This window comes from Vanessa cardui, chromosome 9 (assembly GCF_905220365.1).
Source record: "Vanessa cardui chromosome 9, ilVanCard2.1, whole genome shotgun sequence".
Taxonomy (NCBI): Eukaryota; Metazoa; Arthropoda; class Insecta; order Lepidoptera; family Nymphalidae; genus Vanessa; species Vanessa cardui.
In genome coordinates this window covers 1,839,288-1,862,573 of record NC_061131.1, presented here as the reverse complement: position 1 = coordinate 1,862,573, position 23,286 = coordinate 1,839,288, and the positions used below count along the sequence as shown (strand labels likewise).

The 23,286-nt window shown below is 33.4% G+C and overlaps 3 protein-coding genes across 7 annotated transcripts in view; 1 reads left to right on the top strand and 2 right to left on the bottom strand.

Annotated features, from left to right (window-relative positions):
• LOC124532601 (myosin heavy chain 95F) overlaps positions 1–17,632 on the bottom strand; it is a 60,684-nt gene extending 43,052 nt beyond the window's left edge. For all 3 annotated transcript variants that reach the window (XM_047107582.1, XM_047107581.1, XM_047107583.1), the window contains exon 1: positions 17,379–17,632. The gene's annotated coding sequence lies outside the window, so the exon portion shown is untranslated. The remainder of the gene's footprint in view (positions 1–17,378) is intronic.
• Positions 14,428–15,124, bottom strand: LOC124532602 (myophilin-like). Its single transcript, XM_047107584.1, has one exon. The coding sequence runs from the start codon at positions 15,047–15,049 to the stop codon at positions 14,486–14,488; it is 564 nt and encodes a 187-aa protein (XP_046963540.1). The 5' UTR covers positions 15,050–15,124; the 3' UTR covers positions 14,428–14,485.
• A 3,988-nt stretch (positions 17,633–21,620) lies between the features above and the next one.
• LOC124532253 overlaps positions 21,621–23,286 on the top strand; it is a 31,151-nt gene continuing 29,485 nt past the window's right edge. For all 3 annotated transcript variants that reach the window (XM_047107040.1, XM_047107041.1, XM_047107039.1), the window contains exon 1: positions 21,621–21,811. In XM_047107040.1, the coding sequence (XP_046962996.1) occupies positions 21,646–21,811 (166 nt within the window). In that variant the 5' untranslated portion in view covers positions 21,621–21,645. The remainder of the gene's footprint in view (positions 21,812–23,286) is intronic.

Genomic DNA, 23,286 nt, shown 5'->3' with positions numbered 1-23,286 from the left:
AAATTTGGGATTTTAATTGTACAATCTAAACAAAAAAAGGTAGCGGGCGAACATATCTCGAGTGCTTCACTCAGAAATCTGGATACACTCAGACAAGAAACTGCAGCCGAACTTAAAAATAAAGACAATTACAAATGATTTCGTAACTAGTTGAAGACATGACAACCACAAGGATGAGACTACCACTGGACAAGACACAACTGGGATCCACAGAACCCTGACCTAACCGAGGCTATCGATGAGGAGTAGTCCGGGTAGGGAGGAAAACCTCGAGGAAATACCCAGCTTGCCCTAAGGGCGAGCGGGAAAAACTACCATCCACTAGTTGAAGACTTACATGTAAACGTCAATAGGAACATGTTACAGAAATATATAGTTTTATATTTTCATAATGATAAGGATCGTAATGAAAACATTTGAACACGAATTCAATCACAAATTAAAGAGATGATTCTTTTGTTAACATATTATCACTCAGATTATTAAGAATTGTCGATACATAAAAGTGATTTTTTAATTTAGTTATTTCTAGAAAATTCCAAAAATTCAACCATGGTTTGTGAAACAATGAAAGCTTTATTGAGCGTGACCAGTATCAAAAAGAAAAATTCAAATAAATAGAAGTAATTCTTTATTTAAAAATAGAACAAAAATCTGTTTAAAATATTCATATTAAATTAAGAAAATATATACAAGCTGATTGAGACGTGGCGTCTAAAAACGCAACCATTGAAGCAGTTAATGATGAAATATGGACAGACGATTAAAATACCGTTGTTTTTATAGCATTAATGAATGCTATTCTCGATTTAATGATTCACGGCTCGTTGTTTTAACACGATATATTTACATTCGTATTAAATTATTCTCACACCGCAATGAAAACGTGTTATGAGCATCGATGTGTGTTATTTCGTACATATTTTATCTTTCTCAGCCATTTTCGAGTGCTTTTAAAATATAAGTACCGTGAAAATGTTAGAATCAATTATTTTCATGAATAACAAAACGGTTAAGATTGATTAGGAGTAACATGACGAGGGTTCCGTGTATTTTTTGACACAAAATTGAAAATATTATTTTGGTTCTGTTGTCTTTTAGTTTTTTCTTTAAGCAGTTTAATTAAGACTAGGAATAGGAAGTAGTCGTTTGTAGTCATTGGGTTTTATTTATCAGTGAGTGCAGATATGTTAAGAAGTTTAAAATGTGATGTAGCCCTTTTTTGGAGTATAAAATTAGACACAATTAAAGAAAGAGTGCATACATCTAATATTTATAAATAATATGCATTACAAATATATTTAATTAATTTAACTCTACAAAATTTTACTCTACCATTCTTTTGCCACACACACACAGACATAATATTTAGGAAACGTTCATAGTATCAAACTACCAGTATCAAACTCCATGATACAATCGTGTTAGAGATCAAAATCAATCATGATATTTTTGACATTTGGGTTTTTGAACAACAATAGTTCAGCTCAGGTGCATTTCCAAATGATGAAAGACATAAGTTGATATTAAACCTTGTCAGACGTTCCTGGGTTTTTGGCAAGATCAGAATATTGACATGAAACTCAAGTTTTAAATTTATTCGACTTTATTTGTTTTGAGTTTTGAATGCAAACGTAAAAGATTCATTATTTTTTTTAAGGTATAGGTTGGCGGATGAGCATATGGGCCACCTGATGGTAAGTGGTCACCGTCACCCATAGACAATGACGCTGTAAGAAATATTAACTATTCTTTACATCGTCAATGTGCCACCAACCTTGGGAACTAAGATGTTATGTCCCTTGTGCCTGTAGTTACACTGGCTCATTCACCCTTCAAACCGGAACACAACAATACTGAGTACTGTTATTTGGCGGAAGAATCACTGATGAGTGGGTGACCCAGACGGACTAGCACAAAGCACTACCACCAAGTAAAATAACAATTCTCTTCTTTATGAAATTTTTGTTGTTATAAATCTACTGCAATTAAACAATTAGTAACTTAACTAATGACACTCAAAGCGTACTAAGGCGAACTCATTCTGGTGAGATGTCTCTTACTACACTTGAGATATCGGAAGAAAAATCACTCAAGAAAATAGATTGAAAGTGTGTGTAACTTTCTTACTATTACTTTACTAATAACAACTACAGACAAAACTCAAGTTAAACAAATACAATCGTATATCTACACTTATATTATAAATGTGAAAGTAACTCTGTCGGTCTGTTGCTCTTTCACGAACACTTAATGAAGCAAATTTGAACTCCAAAAAACAGGCTACCTGTTTGCCTAATACGTGACAACCAAACCACCTTGATGTCCGAAAATCCACAACAGCGCGACATCTTAGACATTTTCTGCCTCGCACAACCACTTTGTGGAGCCAGCTTTCGCCGCCGAACCGATACGACATGGGAACCTTCAAGAATAGAGCGCACTCCTTTCTTAAAGTCTGACAACGCATCTGCAAGCCCCCTGGTGTTGCTGACGTCCATGGGCGGTGGTAGTCACTTTCCATCAGGTGAGCCTCCTGCTCGTTTGCCACCTATGCCATAAAAAAACCTCTAAAACGCGAGCGAATCCGTGGGCGACAATTAGTAAAAAATAAAAAATATACCAAAAATAGACACACAATAACAACTACTAAGGGTAATAAATATGCATCACGTTTTAAAATAGTCGTCTTATAAAATGATTAAGATGAATTGCTTATAAAAAAATTCAACAACATCCCAACTGAATACATTATGCTATATTATTAGGTAAGGAATATATGAGCTATCGGTGATCGTTACGTCATGTACAATGCGTTTTTTGTTACAGAGTCACTGTATGATTACTTTGTGTAGGCAGAAATGAACACGTTCACAAAAACTCGTTCCAACCGAGTCTTAGTCATCTATTATCAATGCCAAGGCTGGTTCGCTTTTGGTGCAGTTAGTAAAACTGGTTGTATATCGGTCAGAGCTATTTCGTTAAAGTCAACGGTCCGACGGCGCAACCGGTAAATTCGCTAATGCAACATTAAGAACGCTATCAGTGAAAGCGATACTAAAAAATATCGCTTTAGTCATTTATATTATTATTGATGTAAATTTTGAAGCATTTGGTAATGTTTTGTGCAAACCTAACTAGGGTAGGTATGATCTATTATTATACCGCTTAGAGGCAATGTTTATATGGTCGATTGGTAGTTAAGGTTTGACGGAACAAAATTTATTTTATTTAATTAATGCGCCGCAAATTTGAAAGTGGACACCAGCGCCAACCTTGGTACTAAAGTTGGTGACGCATTGGCTATGTAAGACACAGCACTGGGCCAACTTGGTCCTGACGCCACGGATCGAAAACCAACTGATAGCTGTGGCTGCTGAGGACGCCCACATTCAGCTGACTCAAAGTCAGTCAGGACGACCATCGCAATGTAAGTAACGTTTAATATTTTGGTCACAAAAGTCGTTGCATGTTTTCCATTCCTTGAATTAACCACAATAGTTATTAATATAATCGTTGGGCGTAGAATATCTGAACCCAGATGGGCTTGTAGAAAACCGTCACCAAATAACATTAATAATAATACTATTCGTAAATATAATATTACCGTTCGCAATGGAGTACTGTATTTATTTTATTATGCAGTTCGTATCAAAGGAAGAATTAATGGCGATCTCAAGCAGCCACTGCAATGGAAACGGGTTTATTATAATGTGGTATACTTTCAAAACCTAAAACCAGTTATGATACAGTTAAGAAAAGACGTTCAAGAATACATATTTAAATAAAAATGGCAACACTTAAGACATTTTAAAAGCAAATCTAGCGAAATTATAACAACTAGACTATATTATCCGTGTCAGCTTTTGTGAATATACAATTTAATTTAAATTTAACTTAGACGATTTTAGAAAGTGCCTTGCTTCGAATTTTATACAAAACTTATTGCTTATTCATGTGCCTATACTAAAATTATTAATATAATATACTATACAGTATATAATAAAATTGGAGTGTCTGTTTGTAATATTAAAATAGCCCCTTTTTAGTCAATGCATATGTATGCATACACGGTACATATACCAAAATAACATTTTTTACAATTTTTGTCGGTTGCCTGTCTGTCCGGCTAGTCTATGGAACGGTTGGACCGATTTTGATGGGACTTTCACTGGAAGATAACTGATATAACAAGAAGTTACTTACGCTGCAATAAATTTTTTTTTTTTATTAAATATAAACGCGTACACAGGTCGCGGGCACAGCTGGTGCGAAAGTAAATCTGAGTTGCGTCTTTCACGATCATACTACTGAACCGAATTTGATTGACATTTGGTTCGAAACAAACTTCAACTCTAGGTACGAAATTCGGATACTTTTTATAACTAACAGAGGAAGACAACGAGTTAGTCACTATATATGAGGAGGTGAACTCGTTATGAGACATGATGATATTGGAAATATAAGTCAAGTCGTTCACGTCCGTATATTTCTCCTTATATGCCATCGAAATACGAATCTTCGGCTGTCATTTGTATTCTACGTCATACTGACGTTGCCAGCATGTACGATATACGCATAAAAAAATCCTAATAAAAACTTTTTCGTTCGACATATATATAATGCGAAAATGATACTAAATAGTAATTACCTAAAGTAATTGAAATTACATAAACCTCATTTCTTCCGCAATTATGTACAATCAATACAAGATGTAGAACGTAAAAAAGCGATAGATTCAGCGCTGCCGTGAAGATGCAGCTTCCGGTGTACCGGCTTCCAGTATATGAACAAACATAAAATAATATAATTACTGTTTAAACGTAGCTCTGTTACACAACACACTATCAAAGAAACATAATCTGGTAACATTAATCATTACGAGTAGAAATAATTAAAACTGAGCTGTAAAGTTCAGGTCTATGTAGTATTTTCGTTCCTGTTTTGAGGGTGAGTGAGCCAATGTATCTATAGGCACAAGGGACCAGCATCCCAGTTTCCCTTATGGTGAATTGACGATGTTAGGAATGGTTAATATTTCTTTTAGATCCAAAGTTCCAATTTCTTCCAAAATTCCTAGTCCAAAAATCTTTTATAGCACGATTTCTAATCTTTTTTTTACCTCTCAAAACCACTCTGTGGAACAAGTTTTTGCCGAAGATTTTCCCAAATACGGTTTAAGAAAATTCAAGTAAAGGTCTTACACTATCTATAAAGGACATGCAATCTCCTTGGTACTGAAGATGTCCATGGACGCTGGTAGTTACCATGCATTGGGTGAGCTTCTTGCTTGTTTGCAAGATAAAAACATGACCCGTGGGTGGTGCCTACTCCTAATAGTATCACACAAGATTTACGCATAATTAAATTCACTATAAAAATTGTAAGGTTTCATTGGTTTGAAATGAAAGTAATATAAGTATTAGTTCTTGTAATATGTTGAATTTCACATGACAAATTTGTCCAAACTCGATGCGTTATAAAAAATAAATAGTGCCAGTTTTCACGCCAGCTGGTTTCATCATCAGATCACTTCTCAATTACAATTAATTGCATATAACAGTACAGTCTCTAATCAAACCAAATCAATTTTATTCGAGTAAATTTCTCGATGAAGTTTAGAAGTTCTAAGAATATTTTGTTCGATTATCCCGATTATTTCAACTTACATGTGCAACGAAAAGTTGTCAACTATGAATATAGTACAATGATCTATAAATAACAAGCAATAATTAGTAATCGTCGTAGTTGATATTAATTAGTTCAATCTATATCAATATGTCGATTAACGAATAAATCGTCACGGGAGGCACAGGGCCATATCAATTGATCCAGTTCCCCTCGCACGGATACGTGGCGAGACACGTCACTGCAGGTAAAACGATATAAATAAAACTAACTGTTCGTAATACCATTGTTTAAAAAAACCTACACTAAAATGTGCTCCTACCGTAACACAACTAGTACGGGTTATATTTATCGAAATGAATTGCTTACAATGATGTTCTAGTAAACAGATATGTCATTAGCGCACAAAAAGTGGAGACAAGAAAACGTCCTAATTGGGACGTTTGCCTTTAGTTGTTTTCATCTATATTTATCAATTATGTAGTAATACGTTTTGCGTAATTCAAACATCTAGTTATCCTTTTTACTTATTGTTTTTATCAAGCTATCCTTTTTACTTGTAACGAAATGTAAAATAAACGGTCCCCGGCGCGGCACACTTTTTTTCTTTTGTTTAGTATGGGTATAACATGTCTGTTTATTAGAATATCACTGGTTGCTTAGCATTGCTTCATTTATTATTACATTATATTTTTAATAACTTACGAGATACATTTTATATGACAAATAATTGTACATATATACTAGCAACTAGGCATCGAACGGGTGCAATACTGATACTAAATATACTACAGAATTTGTTTATTTACGACATCACATTAGTAACTTTTAAAATGATCAGTATCTCTTTACTGTATGATATATAAAAACCTTCCTCTCGAATCACTCTATCTATTAAAAAAACGCATCAAAATCCGTTGCGTTATTTTAAAGATCTAAGCATACATAGGGACAGACGACGGTAAGCGACTTTGTTTTATACTATGCTATTATGTAATGATAATGATCATTGAATATATTAGGACTAAGCAAAATTTTTAAAGGTTAATAAATAAATAAAACCTAGCTAAGTAGTATTTATCTGTGATCGCTCAGATTTTCATTTCAATGTTCAGTTAAGCCTCACGTGTTCGATGAATGAGTTAAGCTCATGTGTCCCTGACTCAGTTCAATAATTAATAACGTGACATCAAATGCAGTTCAGTTATTACATTATGTTTGTATTTTCATAGTATCATATCCAGCAAGATAATTATTAGGTCAGTTGGTTTCTCCGCAAGCATAATATAAATTTTCTGTAATTAACTTGGAGGTTTGTTCTTTGTGTCTGTCTGCGTGGGAACTAACCACTCATCAGATATTACCGGTTTCAATTCGAAGATCGACTAAGCCAAAACCACCCAAACCAGTGTGTTAGACTCAAAAAGTAGTAGTGTTCTTCCTTGTAGTTCAAGTGGTGTTCATAGCCAATTTCATCAAATTCGGTTCATCGATTTGGTCGTGAAAGGACGAGAGACAGATAAGTGTTACCTTCACATTTATAATATTAGTTTAAAAGTATATCTACACTTCTAGACTAATATTATTATAAGTTGATTTTGTATGAGCCAGCTTTTGTGATATAAAGTCACAAGTCAGTAAGTTAGTAAGAGGCACCTGAGATTAGCGAGCGGAAAGCGTGAGGACATTGCAGCGTTACTTTACCATTATTTTATACATAATCCAAAAAAGCTATGTTACTTCTTATTACATCAGCTATTTGCCAGTGAAAGTAACGTCTAAATAGGTCCAGCCGTGCCAGAGTTTAGCCGGAAATGACAGACCAAAATTTTAAAAAATGGTCGTTTTGGTATACGTATCATGTATATACATATGCATTTAGTAAATATTTGTTATTTCAATATTACAAACAGACACTCCAATTGAATTATATGTATAGTGATACTTGGCCCTAATCCTATATTAGTTAACGATTTTACAATCTTTAACTCTTTAATATCACTTGAGCACAACTAATGGTGACGCTTACTTCACTTCACATCTGCTACAAAACAAAGCGGTCTTTGATTGTATGTTTTGAAACCATAATAATTGGTTTTAGTAAAGAAACTCCTTCATATTATTATTAACTTTTAATCTTTGTGTTGTAAGGTTAAGGATTGACAATGAAATTGCTACTAATATGCTTATCTTCAAAATTTTATTAGTTACGTTCTCTCGACTTCATTTGTGGTACAATCAACGTGACATTGGAGAAAATCTTTGCCCTGTCGGCATAACTAAAAGGCACTAAACTAATAATTATTTTTTTCGATAAATGAGCCTTTTTAAATTTATTATTAGAAATCTCCAATCTTTCAATGGATATCATTTTAACAAATCATGATTAACAATTTCGTATAATTGATATAAATAAATCGAACAAGGCTGTATAATTAACGTGCTCGATTCATTATGTCTTTTAATTTGATCGATATTTTGATAACTTATTATATTCATTATGACATGAGCTGATGTTTTGACTTTGTTAAGGTGATGGGAGTTAATGGGAATTAATTAATCGACATTGCTTGGTTTATGAAAGTGAAGAAATATAATTTTGCGCAAACACAGGTAGTTTTTGCGCAAATGAACAGTTCCTGCGTTGGACTGGTCTTAGTTATGGCCACCGTGAGCGAAATCGTTCAGGCATATAAATAGAGTCCATTTTGTTACATTTTTTGGAGAATTGGTTCATTATTATTTCAATCTAATTGGAGAAAACCCACAACCGAATACAATCCCTATCAGAATTATAAGAAATACGCCAAATATTTGTTAAATTAATTCGTAGAACTCCTAAATATTTATAAATAATTCCGGAAATCATCATTATATTTAAATAAAAACATGTTCTAGTAAAATTTATCACAAAACATCAATCCTTATCAAAGCATACAAAATATTATATTGAAGTATATTTCCTGTTAATGAAAATAAAAATTTGGATTTTCGCTTAACTAATCAAATTAATTCAATCAATAATAATGAATTGATTTGTTCGATACCAATTTTATTATATTTGTTATCGATTCGAACTCATACACTGAGTCTTTCCTGAGATCCTTGTACAATAATGTATCAAATAATTAATTTGATAGAAAACTGAAGTCTATTACAACGGCTGTAGTTGTAAAGATAAATAAACATCCTTGACCTTGGATTGGAAAAAGTGGCATTTTGAATATTGTGATGGAATTTTTGTAAGTAAAATTATATTGCTTAGTGAATTCTTTTTTATATTGTTCGATAATAATATAAAATAAAGGAGAATGTAAACTTTATGTTAATTCCAGATTTGTTTATGTTTCATACTCCTGCCATTGAAATAGATTGAGACAACATCACATACAAAACTTTGATCCCTGTGTAAGCACCTAAAGCACTTGTGTCATGGAAAATCAGAAGTACGGATCTACCACAAACACCCAGACCCAAGACAACATACAAAACTAATGGTAATCTACATCGACTCGGCCGGGAATCGTACCCATGAAAACCGGAGTACACACCAATCGACCACGGAGGTTGTCATTACAAGTGTTCTGTGAAAATATCGAATAATTGTAGCTATCACTGCGTAAGTTCTATATTTGGGTTAAAATGTTTTGTTATGGACGGAGTAAAGTAAAGTAACAACCTGTAAATTTCCCACTGCTGGGATAAGGCCTCCTCTTCCATTGAGGAGAGGATTTGGAACATATTCCACCACGCTGTTCCAATGCGGGTTGGTGGAATGTACATGTGGCAGAATTTCGATGAAATTAGACACATGCAGGTTTCCTCACGATGTTTTTCTTCACCGTCGAGCAGGAGATGAATTATAAACACAAATTAAGCACATATATATATAGTAGTGCTTGCCTGGGTTTGAACCCGCAATCATCGCTTAAGATGCACGCGTTCTAACCACTGGGCCATCTCAGCTACGGAATAAAGTGCTAACCAATATTTATAAATAGTTTAACTTAAGCGATAATTATAAATACTGCAAGCATGTGCTATCATTACGCCTTCATGATAAGTACATTACCTATTTTTAATTCGTATTTGTATATAATCAATGCGTTCGTGTAAATAAATCCTATATAAATACATACGGTACTATTAAATTAAACCGATGTTAAACAAAACGCTTGGAAAGTAAAGTTTCGTCTTCATAAACCTCCAGCTTTCTAAACATCGATGTATGTAATTCACGAAGCATTAATTCACGAGTGCTGGAAACACATACACAAGGCTATCTGACAGCTTTTACTACCGTTAATCCCAGATAGCTTCAGATAACTGCCCATTGGTCAATAACTTTGTACAGGATGGGCCGTTACATCGTAAACCAAAATCCAATATTGTCAATTTGTCATGAAAATACGTACAGCACGACACAACTTAGATTTAGCATCGGCATATTCATTAAAACCGATTACTGCCGATTTATACAACCAATAGAAATTGCTCCCTATCGCGCCATTCGACGCTATTCGTCGCTATAGATTCTCGCCTCAGTTCAACCCAAGAAAGCAAGAGCATGTAATTGACATGTCAAATTGACGAATATATTAGGTCATATGATAAAACAAGTTATTACGTTTGTGTAAAGATCATATTCGCATAAGAAATAAATATTGGTTATTTGGGATAGCGTACTTAATTCGGATATATCCAAGTTGTGTCGTACTATACGTAGCTAAAGATATGTGTCAATTTGGTTCGAATTCAAACAAATATGAAAATAATGTATGACATATTTTGTCTTAAACATTCAAGAAATCTGCGACATTACATGTCTGTATTATAACAGAACGTCATGTGTGAAGACTGGCATTAATTGTTTTAGTTAATGTATGTAATGTTAAAATAAAAGAAAAAACTAATGAACTTCAGTGTAAATGAAACAAAGCTTATAAAAAATGGAATTCAATTAAATATATACGAATAAGATCATTTTGGATATGTGTAATGGAATGAAGATATTGTCCACAATTTACACATCAAGATTATAAAAATATTGTTATATATATTGCTTGTTAAACACTTGTTAGTATCAAGACTAGTTTATCCCAAAAGTTGAGTTACAGTTACAAATCATAATATCTACGAAAAATAAACATAACATTTCTTACCCCTTTATACAAAAATTTATATGTATAAAATGTTTCTATATACATATTAATATTCTACTATGCTAATATGGAATGACGTGTATCATTTGTAATTGGATGCCCTAATTCAGATATTGTTAGCGAAACATTCATTAAAACTAAACTACATAGATATTGAGTTTCACGATAACCATATTGATATCTAATACGATTAATTTAATTATCATCGGCCACGATAATACAGTTATGGAACATTTCGCTTATATCGTTTTCCAACGAGCGGATGTCACTCCGTTAGCGGGATAATCTACGGAAGATTGACTAACGGTTCTCAACTCAAGGCTTGGCCACAAATACAAACAGCTATTGAAAATTGAATGAGAAAACTGCAACATTCTGATTTTCGAAAGTTCCTACGATATTCCAAACTCTCCTTGATTAACTGTATGACAATACATTTAAAAACTCCATGGAATTTTTGGTGACAAATTCGTCCAGAATATGTAAACACTGGGAATATTATAGTAAGCAAGATATAGATGGAATCGGCGTACCGTAGCGAAGCCTTGCAAGAACGATCGATATCTTGTAACGTGGGAATGTCGGTTAGAAAAAATATTCTGTATACTCTGTTCAGACATATTTAAATAATTAATTATATATTATTTATTATACTTGAGATTGACACATATATTTTTTTATATTGACCTGATGAAATTGACATTGGTACCACATGAATACAAACACTTTTATAAAACAAATACGACACAAACCTTGGGAACTGAAATGTTATGAATACAACAATCATAAATATCGCTGTTTTTAGTGGACCCCTATAGGACTAAGACACTTGTACAGTGCCCTACAGCAAGTATGGAAGATCATTGGCTAGACTTTTGAGACCGCTTGTCAGGCTAAAATCCTCTTTAAGAATACTTTGGCCGATGAATTAACTACGTCGCACAGAGGGTTGAACCACTTATTTAACAAAAACCTATCTCAATCAGCTCTTGCGACCCCTATATGACGTGCTTGTGCTATTCAACTCTACCGGAACCACTCGGCATATTCATAACTTCTAATAAATGAAAATCAACATATACTTTGTGTTAAGCCAATCCAATGGTTCTGAAACTTTAGAGAGTTGTAGAAGGGACTTGGTCCAAAAAACTCAAGACATTTTTTTGTGTTTGTCCTTTAATATGAACATTAAATGTAGATTGTTAGCGTTATTCTGGCCGTGCGAATTCGGGACGGATAGCTTGTTTTACATTACGATAAAGCAACGAACCTTGACTACTGTTTGAACAAAAAGTGTGTCCAAAACTGTTTTGTAATTTTTTTCCATTTTTTCTATTATCGTCCAAATAATTGTTCTTAGTCGATTATCTGACTTACCTTAGACCGTATCGTCATTGGTAAAGTATTACACAACCGGTGAAATAACTTCGTAACATGATTTGTAAAAATAAAGCGCTTTCTAAAGCATTAGGAAAATTGCCAAATCATTGAAGTTTATCAACTCATGCGTTTAAAGTAACTTTCACACAATTAAATTTCAATACATCGATGAGAGGTTTCAGATAACTGACAGTATAATAAGTAATATCTGTATATACTAATGAATGAGGTCTTTTTTTACTAAGCCAACTTTTTTATGTAATATGGGTCGGGGTCTGGCTATGGGCTATCTGATGGTAAGTCGTCACTACTGCTTACAGACGTTAGTACTTTAAGGAACATTAATTAATCCTCATATCAACAATGCGCCACCTACCACTGTAATTACACTGGCTCACTCACACTTCAAACCGAACAACAAGCAATACTTGTTTTTTGCCAATTGTGTGCATGCTGAGCAAATGGTACGTACCAAAAATTTAACTAAAAAATTAACTATACCAATAATTATAAAACTTATATCAGAAGAAACAGCGTGTTTTAAGAGGTTTCAATATATTATACGATTATATAAATACTTTCACTATACAGTTTCAATCGATTTTAAAGTATTGGCATGACATGCATGAATATGAAAAGAAACATCTTATTCTTGTCTGTCTTGTTTATTTATATATTAAAGTCGACAAGTAATAGATAGATATACATAGTATAGGCAGACTAAGCGGAGTTAGGTCACCGTGGTAATCCAGGCTGAGCCCGGTCAAGGCTCAGAAATACCGGTCAAGACCGATCGGTCAATTGTATTATAAAAATTAAGGACAAAAATATCCAAAACACGTCAATACAACCTGTAATTATAATAAGATTATCCGTCTCTTTTTATCTTTTTACAACGTGCGGGCATTAGAGCAGGGGGTGATGATTTTTAAAATAGACATTCGAAATGACCTGGGGTCGGACATCCGTGCTTCCGTTGACTGCCGGCGCGTGACCACACCTTCCGGCCGTGTATGCTTTTGTTTTCAAATCACATCAATGTTTTGTTACATTGACACTAATTAATGTCAGTCTAAAAGCGTTCAGTTAAATCATACGATTATATCATACATCCCAGAAATAGGAATTTTCGTATATTTGGGTATATTTTGTTGTCTTAATTATATAAACGAAACACAATTTTCCCTCTTTTTAACATAACTCATTTGACACTGAAAAGAAAGAGACGCAGAATTAAATTTAATTTGTCATTCTCTAAACATTTATAAGTCTTTAGTTTAGTTACTTTATAATACAGGTATCGGTTTGGGAGAAAAAAAGTATAGACAATGATTATCTACAGCGCTAATGTATAAGTTAAACTATTTTGATCATTTAATGAATTTCATTTAATAGTAAAAATGTTACTTAGTGTAGTCGAAAGTCATGTAAAACAATAACACATCGTTATCGAATTCTACATCGAGAATTATAGATTGTTTCCAAAATTATCTGAAGATATCTATATATATAGAACAACTTTTAGGTGTAATATACTGATGATATCATTAATTATATTACATTACTGATTAATCACACAATGTGTCATATTAAAGGTATGTTCGTATCACAAAAGATAAGTCATATTTTCACCTTTTTATATTGCCCTCTGGAACTCTAATGAGGTAACAAGCATATGCTTCAATTGTGTGAAATATTTTCGTCCATAAGGTTTTATAGTCATACCGCTCGTTGAGGTAACCTTTCCTTGCCAGGCAACGGATTTGCAGCGAGGTTAGATCAATATGCTCGGTGGTGACGTCATTTGTACCTTCAGATAGGTATTTTATTACATTATATTTTTCTAAAGGTTACGTCAAACAGTCAACCGGATAATATGTAACATTTACCTAACGCGAATAGTTAGCAGCATAAATAACGAGGAAAAGTATGTTTTCAATTAACGAATCTCCGGTACGTCTGACTTCTGATTGGACCATTAAAAAATTAAAAGGCTGATGTAGAGAACTATGACGTTTTACAATCAAACAACACTTATATTCTAACAGCAAAAATTAAGTACTTGATAAACTATTCAGTATCGGCATATAATAAATATGATATTAATAGCTTTATTGAATCTATAAAATTGCATTAAACAATCGCATTTTACATCGAGTATTCGAACGTTATCTAATCGCCTTAAGCTACGCATTCTTTCAAGTGTAATTATTAATTCAACAAACCACACCTTACTACGAAATAAAAAAAAGAACAATTATAAAAATAAAAATATTTATTACGTTTAGTTAATAATATTAACAAAGTTTTACGTATCACATCTGACGTCTGTTACCGAAGGAGATGCCACTCTGTTGGCCCTTGTTCGTTCCATATTGAAGCGAAATCACATTCTGACCGGCTTTTAGTTGATCTTCGCTGAACTCACGAATATTTTTATCCGCTTCCTTGGGTCCGATCGAAGGGAGCCCATAGTTGCCGGCTTTCCTACCCAACGATTGCAGACATATTACAACGGAGTAAAGATTTTGCTTCTCCCACAGATCAATCGTTTGGAATGTTTCTTGGGGAGGCACGCCCAATTTCTTCGCGGTCTCCAGGAACGCATTGATATTTTCCATGCACTTGAACGCCATTGTTGACTGATTAATTTTCTTGACCGATCCTTCTTGGAACTTGTTCACTAAATTGCAAAGCAGGGTACCGTCTTTAAGGACTTCGTAAAGATTGTCAGCGTCTCCAGCGGTATTCTCCGGCTGGCCCGTAATACTCTTGATCCATTCGAGGGTTTCATGAGCGATGTCGTTGTTATATTTGCTGTTGATCCTGGCCTGCGCCTCAGCATTGATGCCAGCTTTTCCTGCGCGATAATCAGCCATGTTTGATACTTTGTGCTAACAGCTTTGCGGCCACGTAGTCACTGAGCTCCTTGTGATAAGGGAGCCCTCAGTATCAGGTGCATGACAAATATGATGCGATTGATAGCGATTATCATTACATAAATATAACCGCTTAAAAATTTATCATTTTTACTATCGAAAAAATGATTACATTTTATGAATTGATAACTTATAACAAGAATATAAATTATGAAATCAATTTTATTTTTAAAAATATAGAAATTAATTTGAATAATATACATATTTACCTCTTAGTGACGAATATGCATTTAAAACATCATACACATTGACAACGGTATTATTATTTTTAATTCTTATTTTATTTCATGTATAATAGTTAATAGCCAATAATCAATATGAAGTGCAAATATAATTTATAAATCAATAATGTAGATTAATTGATAGTTTCAGTCAAGGTATGGAAATATCTGGAAAATTTTAGCGGTCAATCTTATCTGTTTTATAATAGATTTGATTATATTGTATTAAATTGATAACACACTATAGGTAAATTTAAGAATTACAATTGTGCTTTATTGTAATTTAATTATTGAAAAAAGTAACTAATATTGCAAATCAGTTTTTCTTAAAATAGTCTATGTTCCTAACCAAAGATATTCGTAATGATTTAAACTTATTACATTACATACAAATGTGTCGTAGGAGTTTTTTGAATGTATTACATTTATTTCGAATGATATGATTCTGTGGAATAAAAACAATACATATATAAATGTATTCAAACTAAATGTCATCGATGTTATCGCTTGCTTTATATTGCTTGGTTACCTATTCGGTATACAAAGGAACCTATATCCTTAAATGGAGTTCAAACTGTTGTTTCATACCTATTAGGTATAAAAAGTAGTCTATGTTTTTCGTCAGTGTTTAAACTTGTTTCAAACTGAATTTCATCAAGTTAATTAAGTAATTTGCCCGTTAAAGTCATGAAACATGAAAAGTTGGTGTTAGTTGTCCAAATATTTGGTTCATATTTCTAACTTTTCACATAAAAATTTTCACATTGACAATATAAAATATATCCGCTCTGTTGATTGATAATAGTTAAATATGAGACCATAGGTATTTGACTCTTCAAATTGTGATGTTGAATTTGTCAGAATACTGTTTAACGTCAGGCCTTTTTCATGTTTAAGACAGGGATGCCCTTACTTTTACTTATCAGAATATAAACAATGAAAATACAAATATTGGTTGGTACACATGATATTTGGCATTATATTGTTGGGATTAGTAATATTAAACCTATGCTGCTTTAGCATAAAAAAAATAATTAAATGTACCGATGCTCAGATCATCAATGTATCTGCTACTATGGAAACTAAGCTTAATATACTTTATGATTATTATGGCATATCCCAACCATTATCATTTCAAAAAGCACAGCCATATAGAATATCGCTGTTCAGCTATAGGATAGCAAGTAACTCTGGTACCCCAGGAATATAATACCCTGCATATATAAAACGCAATTATAGTATTATTTTATTAACATCAGTACCAGTCACTATGAACATTTTTCTGAACTACGAGTGATATTGTTCTAAACGAACAATGCTTGCCCAATTTAACCTTGCTCAATCCCGCAGTATTGCGATATTTTGTTTTATCACCAAATAAAACAATGGAACCAAGTGAATTGTTGGATACAAAGAACGTGCTATCAACTAATGATAAAATAAGTTGCTGATATAGATCTCTAAACACTGATAGCATACCCTCTGTATCATATGCATTGTAATGGATAATTATAGACTAGTTATTATTATTTTTTACTTTTAATTTGTGATATATTGGAATATTAACTTACATGTAAATGAAACACTTTATAAGCTGTAAGAATAACAGAGATTTTTTGCCTAATCTATTTGTTTTAGTAAATAGCAATTTATTAAATAAATTACCAATGTAATATCTTAGAAAACTCTTTTCACGTAATAATGTAATATTTAACACGTCTGATATAAGTTATAACGCATATAAACTAATATTTAAATATAATCGAATTTTATATCAACCTATTTACTTAACCCTTTACCGAATTAAGTAATTTTTGTATATTTAACGTATAATTTTCGAATAGCGGTATTTTCATCTTAGTTCATAAACTCCAAAAATCAACAGCGTTTTTAACAAGGATCTAGTTTCGGTAAGGAAATAAGCTAATTAGACATTTTTTCAACTACTAGATAAATTGATAAGCAATGATATCGTGACCAGGTAAGTAGGTATTTGAATATCATAGATGAAAAGTTAACAAATCATTTAACAAGAAAAGTTGACTTACCTTATTATCGTATTACAGTTTGTACGTAATATGAGCACTTTACACAGAAAGAGACGCAATTAATAAACAATATCCATTTTATTATTTCACAACACCTCACTTTCACGAGATAAAGTTGTTCGGTTTGCCAACGTTGAGCGAACCGTCCGCGCGGCGAAATACTTGTTGACACAACAGCGACTTACATTAATTCTGTGCAACGTTCAGAAACTTTTGCTATCCATTCATTTCAAATGCCACTCGAACCCCCTCCGCCCCTCTGTGGGCATGTGACATTAGTTCCACGTTCCGATTGGTTACAGCTAACTTAAGAGTTGTAAAAATTAAAAGATATGTTTATCGATACTAAAATAAAATTAGAATAATAAAAAATAATGGAACATTCTTTGGATAAATATAAAGAAAGAAATCTTATTGCATAATTAAATTTATTCTATATGGTTATTATTTTTGTTATTAATAAATTTATATGTAATTTTTTTGTTGACATTCATTCTGTTGTGATTGGTATAGTATTAGATTTTTATATAGTATTTGGCTTGTTGAAAACATTTATATATATATAATAAACTTATGATAAGAAAATTTCAATCAAAGACAATTTCATAGTTGCATGTTTAATAAAAACATATAGACTTTTCCAAGCCAAGCAAGAACTGAGCTCTGCTACTCAAACTCAAACTCAAATTCCTTTATTCAATATAGAAGCATAAGGAACACCCTGACCTTGAGAAGAACTGACGAAAGAAACTCAGTGGGTCTTTTTTTTTGTCAAATTGTTAAGATATATAGTAGTATATGATTAGAAATAGCCAGGAGGCGATCGTTTTATTCCCAAGGTGTGCTAAAAGACTGTTACTGTTTTAGAGTGACTGTAATATTACACGAAACAAAGTAATGTTAAGTTTTTGTGATCAAAAAAGTAATTATAAAATCATTGTATAAATTACAACTTCCAGGTATCATATTTCATACGTATTGTTCCTATCGTATAATATTTATTTACTTATAAGCTATTTAAGATTCTTTACATATATTAAATAGTAAATATTAAATTTAATTAAACACAATATACTCTATTCAATGTCTGTAGAAAAGTTATAAATATCAGTCATAAAAAATCGCAACGAACTGATACCAATTTGCATATAATTTTAGTGTTTAATGTTATTTTTATTATGTTAGCATTTAAATCCGATAAGACATAATTTACAGTAACTAAATATCGTTATGATAAACAAGAATGAATTAATACAACTCTTTGTAGGAATATCGATAAGTTGATGAGGTACAACACTAAATTGAAAGGTGACATTGACAGTTTGACATAACACTAACGTTCGGAAACTGTCGACAGTTTGGCTTTAAACTAAATAAAGCGTTACAAATAGTTTTGGTAATTACATTTCATATATTAATTTTAAATGAAGTCTAAGCGTGGGCTAGGAACATCGTTTATTATTTATTATTATTCATAAATTCTTAAAAGATTCATTTGAAATAAAATAAAAAAAAAAGATTTTGAATCGATTTTGATTTAAGTGCTGAGTGCTGTGATTAGTGTCATAATTTATTAGCAATTTAAGAATTGTGCTTATGTGTTGGGGGAAATAAATCATCAGATAAGTTATAAACGAGAAGATATTGTCTACGTATACTGTTTGACTACATCCTATTCTGAGGTACAAACAATGGACGTATTAATATGCAAATTTTATTGACATCCTTTCGTCCAATAAATTGGTTGATAATATAATACTGTTTCGAGTTAAGCAGCTTGTGAACGGGTCAAAGAAACTTTTTAAATCGTAATTGTTATAAAATTCAAAATGGTTTTAATTTGAACCTGAGTTTGAGGGGCTTGAGATAATTTCATCTAATTAATTCTTTTAGTTATAAATAAATTTAATTTAATTCTACAAAACATAAAAATTCCAATTGCATTTATTTACAGTTAGTTAACGATCTTGCACAAGAACGTTGGATCTATATCTCTATTTGTGATTATTATTTACCTCGTTGTTTTAAAAGCTAGCTTAAATGGCTGCAGATGGCGAGAAGCCGCGTTGCATGATCGTGTGGATAAAAGTTATAGAAGAAAGTGATGGAACATGCCCGTAACTCGGAACTCGGAAGTGTCTAAAGCGATTAGCGCAGCGCAAGCGACCAGTCATTATTGAGATGAAAATATTTAATTAAGACTACAAAATATGTAACCAAACTTACGTACACATATTACACAAATACATACTTAATAATAATCGTATTTTTGAATATTCTAAATTGTCTTTTCAATTTGGAACTTATACGAAAGTGTTCTCCAATTCCTACCACAAAGGAGATTAAATATGATTTTAATAAAATGTATGCACCATGCACGAAGATTAACTAGGTCAACGTTTTTATAAGGTTTTTGTAAGATTTGTTTAGGTAACATTTTATTAGCTGAACTAGAACCTCTCTTGAAAGTTTGGCTGTCTACAAGATTGCTATTAAAAAAAAAATAGTTAAGTTCCTGTTACAAATTATTGACAAGATATGCCACTCTCAGTGGTCAACAACACTCTGACCTACCAAATTGTTTGAATGCGTACTTGACGATGATTACAGACCACTGACCAATTTCCATGTGCTTAATTTGTGTCATAATTTACCTCGTACTCGGTGGTGAAGGAAAACATCGTAAAAAATTGAGTGTCTTATTTTAAGGAAATTATTTGAAGAGGCGTGGTAAAATTAGCGCCAAATCATCTCCTTAAAGGTAGAGGAGGCCTAGCCCGATAACAGCTCCTACATTTACAGACTGTTCCTTTTTTAATTTTTAATAACCATCTATGAGATTTAGGTAAATTGGTATTATGTAGAGTGATGTTGTTTTTTATTTTTGATTGGCTACTGTAAGTATATATGTTAGTTATGTGTTTGTGCGCGCTGTGTTCCTATATTTCATACGATAATACTGGTAATTGTAAGGCGCATGTCTGCGAAGGTTTCTCAATTAGTTCTAGCGTTGCACAAAAGATGGCATGTGAGTGCATTCAAATGTCAATCAAATGTTTATATGTTTGTTCTCGATATACTAGATATACATTGACTGCACATTTGAAATAATAAAAGGAAAAATTGAGACTGATAATTTGAACCCTGTAACATGCTTTTTTGAACACTTACAGGCTAGGAATTTACAGTACCTACCTATTTAATAAACAGACTTTTTATTAAACCTAAGTAGAGTTCATAAGGGTACTAATGGTTTTCTCTATTAAAAAACTCAGCAGCAGCATAAACTTTACCAATAAAGGAATACTCAATATTCTTGTGATCCGGTTTGAACCAGTGCAACTACAGACACAAGTGACGTAACATCTTAGTTCCAAAGTTTGAAGACATTGACGAAGGAATGGATAATAATTACAGCGCCAAAATCTTTGGGCACGTTGTATGTATTTTTTAAAAATAGTACATCCGTTAATCTCGCGTGTAGCGTCTGTTTACTTTCCGGTCGCATTTCGGACTGTGAATACTGCATTTGCATTGTAGCATGTACGCACTCATAAGCACTGTTTAGTAGACATTACATACAGCATTGAAGAGTAAAGCATTTTCAGCTGAGACTGATCTCATTTCTGATGTTTTATTGAAGTTTATGTTAATTTATTTGATTGTTAATATATGGCGCTAATACTTCTTTAAATCGCGATTTAATTGAATTATTCTTTTATGTATGTCCAAATTTTCTGGATATAGCAAAAGTTTGTTTCATTCGTCGTCTATCTCCTCGTACGTACGTACTTAAACCTCCTTAAAACCTGTTATCTGATATAATAAAGTGTTAAGGACTGAGTTTTCAGGATATTATTTATTAAATTATTAAGCGGATTTTTTTTTTTCGTTAAAAATTTGCTAAAAGTTTCCAGCTCGAACTGTTTTTAAGTATTGGTTCAGATTGTACATTGTTAAAGTGAAATTAAATGATATACTTCAAGGTTAAGATAGAAGAAAGTGTTTAAATAATATTTTTTTAAGAAACAGTTAATTTCAAAATACGACCAGTCTTCTAGTTGATAAGGAATGTCATAATTATTTTGCTTCATTTGATGTAAACAAATCAGACCGAAGGAATCGACTGCATTCGTTATCTTGCAAATAAATCGTAAGTTGCGCATGCGCGAGGTGCGCGTGCGCGGGCGAGGCGGGCGGCGAGGGCGGATCGCGCGGCGGGCGGCGGCGGGCGGGCGGCCGGCGTCAGTACGCGCGCGCCCTCGCTATGGCTCGGTGGGTGCCGGCCCTCGTGGCCCTGCTGCTCGTATCCGTCGTCTCTGCCGCGCGCAAGACCGCTCCCCCCCCGCGCATCGAACCGCAGATCGAGGAGGTCACCGCCAAGCAGCTGGAGCGAGTGCTGGAGGACAAGGACTACGTGGCGGTGTTCTGGTGTAAGTGCGCGTGCGTTGCTGGCCGGCCGCCAGCGCGGGGGCGCTGCGCCCGCGCTGCCGTCGGCCCATCTCCGAGTTAATGATCTTCGGCCGCTCAGCGCGGTACGCCGCCCGCCTCGCGCGATATTTTCGCTGCGAGCCACGGCCGTTCCCGGTTATGCAACCTCGGAGACAATAAAACCCGAGCCGACCGCGGCGGTCGTCGGCGCCGCCTAAAATGGCGCCGAGACTCGTTCCTCACGGTCCCGTCTCTTCAAGGTCGCCGGGCGCCTACGCTCCCGCTCGGCTAAAGCTATATCAGTGTGTGCCGCACGTTTAGCTGAAATAGATTTCCATTACGTGATATTGGCATTCCGAATGTTTTAGCTTGTCGCCAAGTTAAAGGTCCGTTTCTGTTGACCCATCGAGTGTTTGTTGTCTGTACCGAAATAGTTCCGAGTGTTGAAAGATGATGTATGTCACCTCGCCAATATCTCTCACCCTTCGGTTCTTCGTTACCGTCACATAATTTTGGCGAATTCAATAATACCCTCATTTTCTTGCTTTCAAAGCGAGAAATGTTACATTTTAGTCATTCGAAAATCAGTTCTTGGCTGATGGTCGACGCTTTCAATTCGAGCAGCGGACTTAATGGGAACGACTTGCCTAGACTGTAAATCCACGTCAGAAAACATAATTTGTAATGTGCTAGAACATTACGGCTAGCCGAGGTTAAGTCAACATAAACATAAATAAACAAACCAGGACTACACCAGTCTACACATATTCACAAAAAATGTCCATTTAGTCAAAGATTACTTGAAAAACATATAATATTTAACGAATAAATTAGAAGAATTATCAGCAATTAATATCGCCCTTGTATCGATTCTTAAGAGCTACTTCTGATTGATGATCGCCGGGATATAAAGTTTTTGAGGTTAATTTTTATGGCACAATTAAATTTATTTTTATTAGTTGTCCAAATAACTTCACCAAAGTTTATAAGCCCGTTATAAATTGTCACGGACCTACTTTGCTAATAAAATGACTCAAAGATGTTCAATTTTCAGAGAATTTAAAGTTGATAAAATCTTGTCAATTTTAACAAAAGTATGATTAAATTTGTTTACTGATAAATTAGTGATGAGCGCTCAAACCATTTTACTTTTTTATACTTCTGGTGACCAAAAAGCTGGTGTTGACTTAGCTCATAGATTGAGCAGAGCAGTTCAAGTATTCAAAGCTTCTTCGTTAAATTAAATTAGTTTTATTATATTTATTTATTCATGATTCAAATAATTTATAATTCAATAATAATATATGAAAAAATATTGTAGGCGTGATTTCGATTCTTTAATCCAGTAGGTGATTATGAAAATGTATTATTATGTTAGTTTTATTATTATAATACTGTCATAATCTACACTTATGAAACCTATATCAGTAGTAAACCGCGGCACGCGTTTAAAAGTGTTGGTTGTCAAATCTTAGGC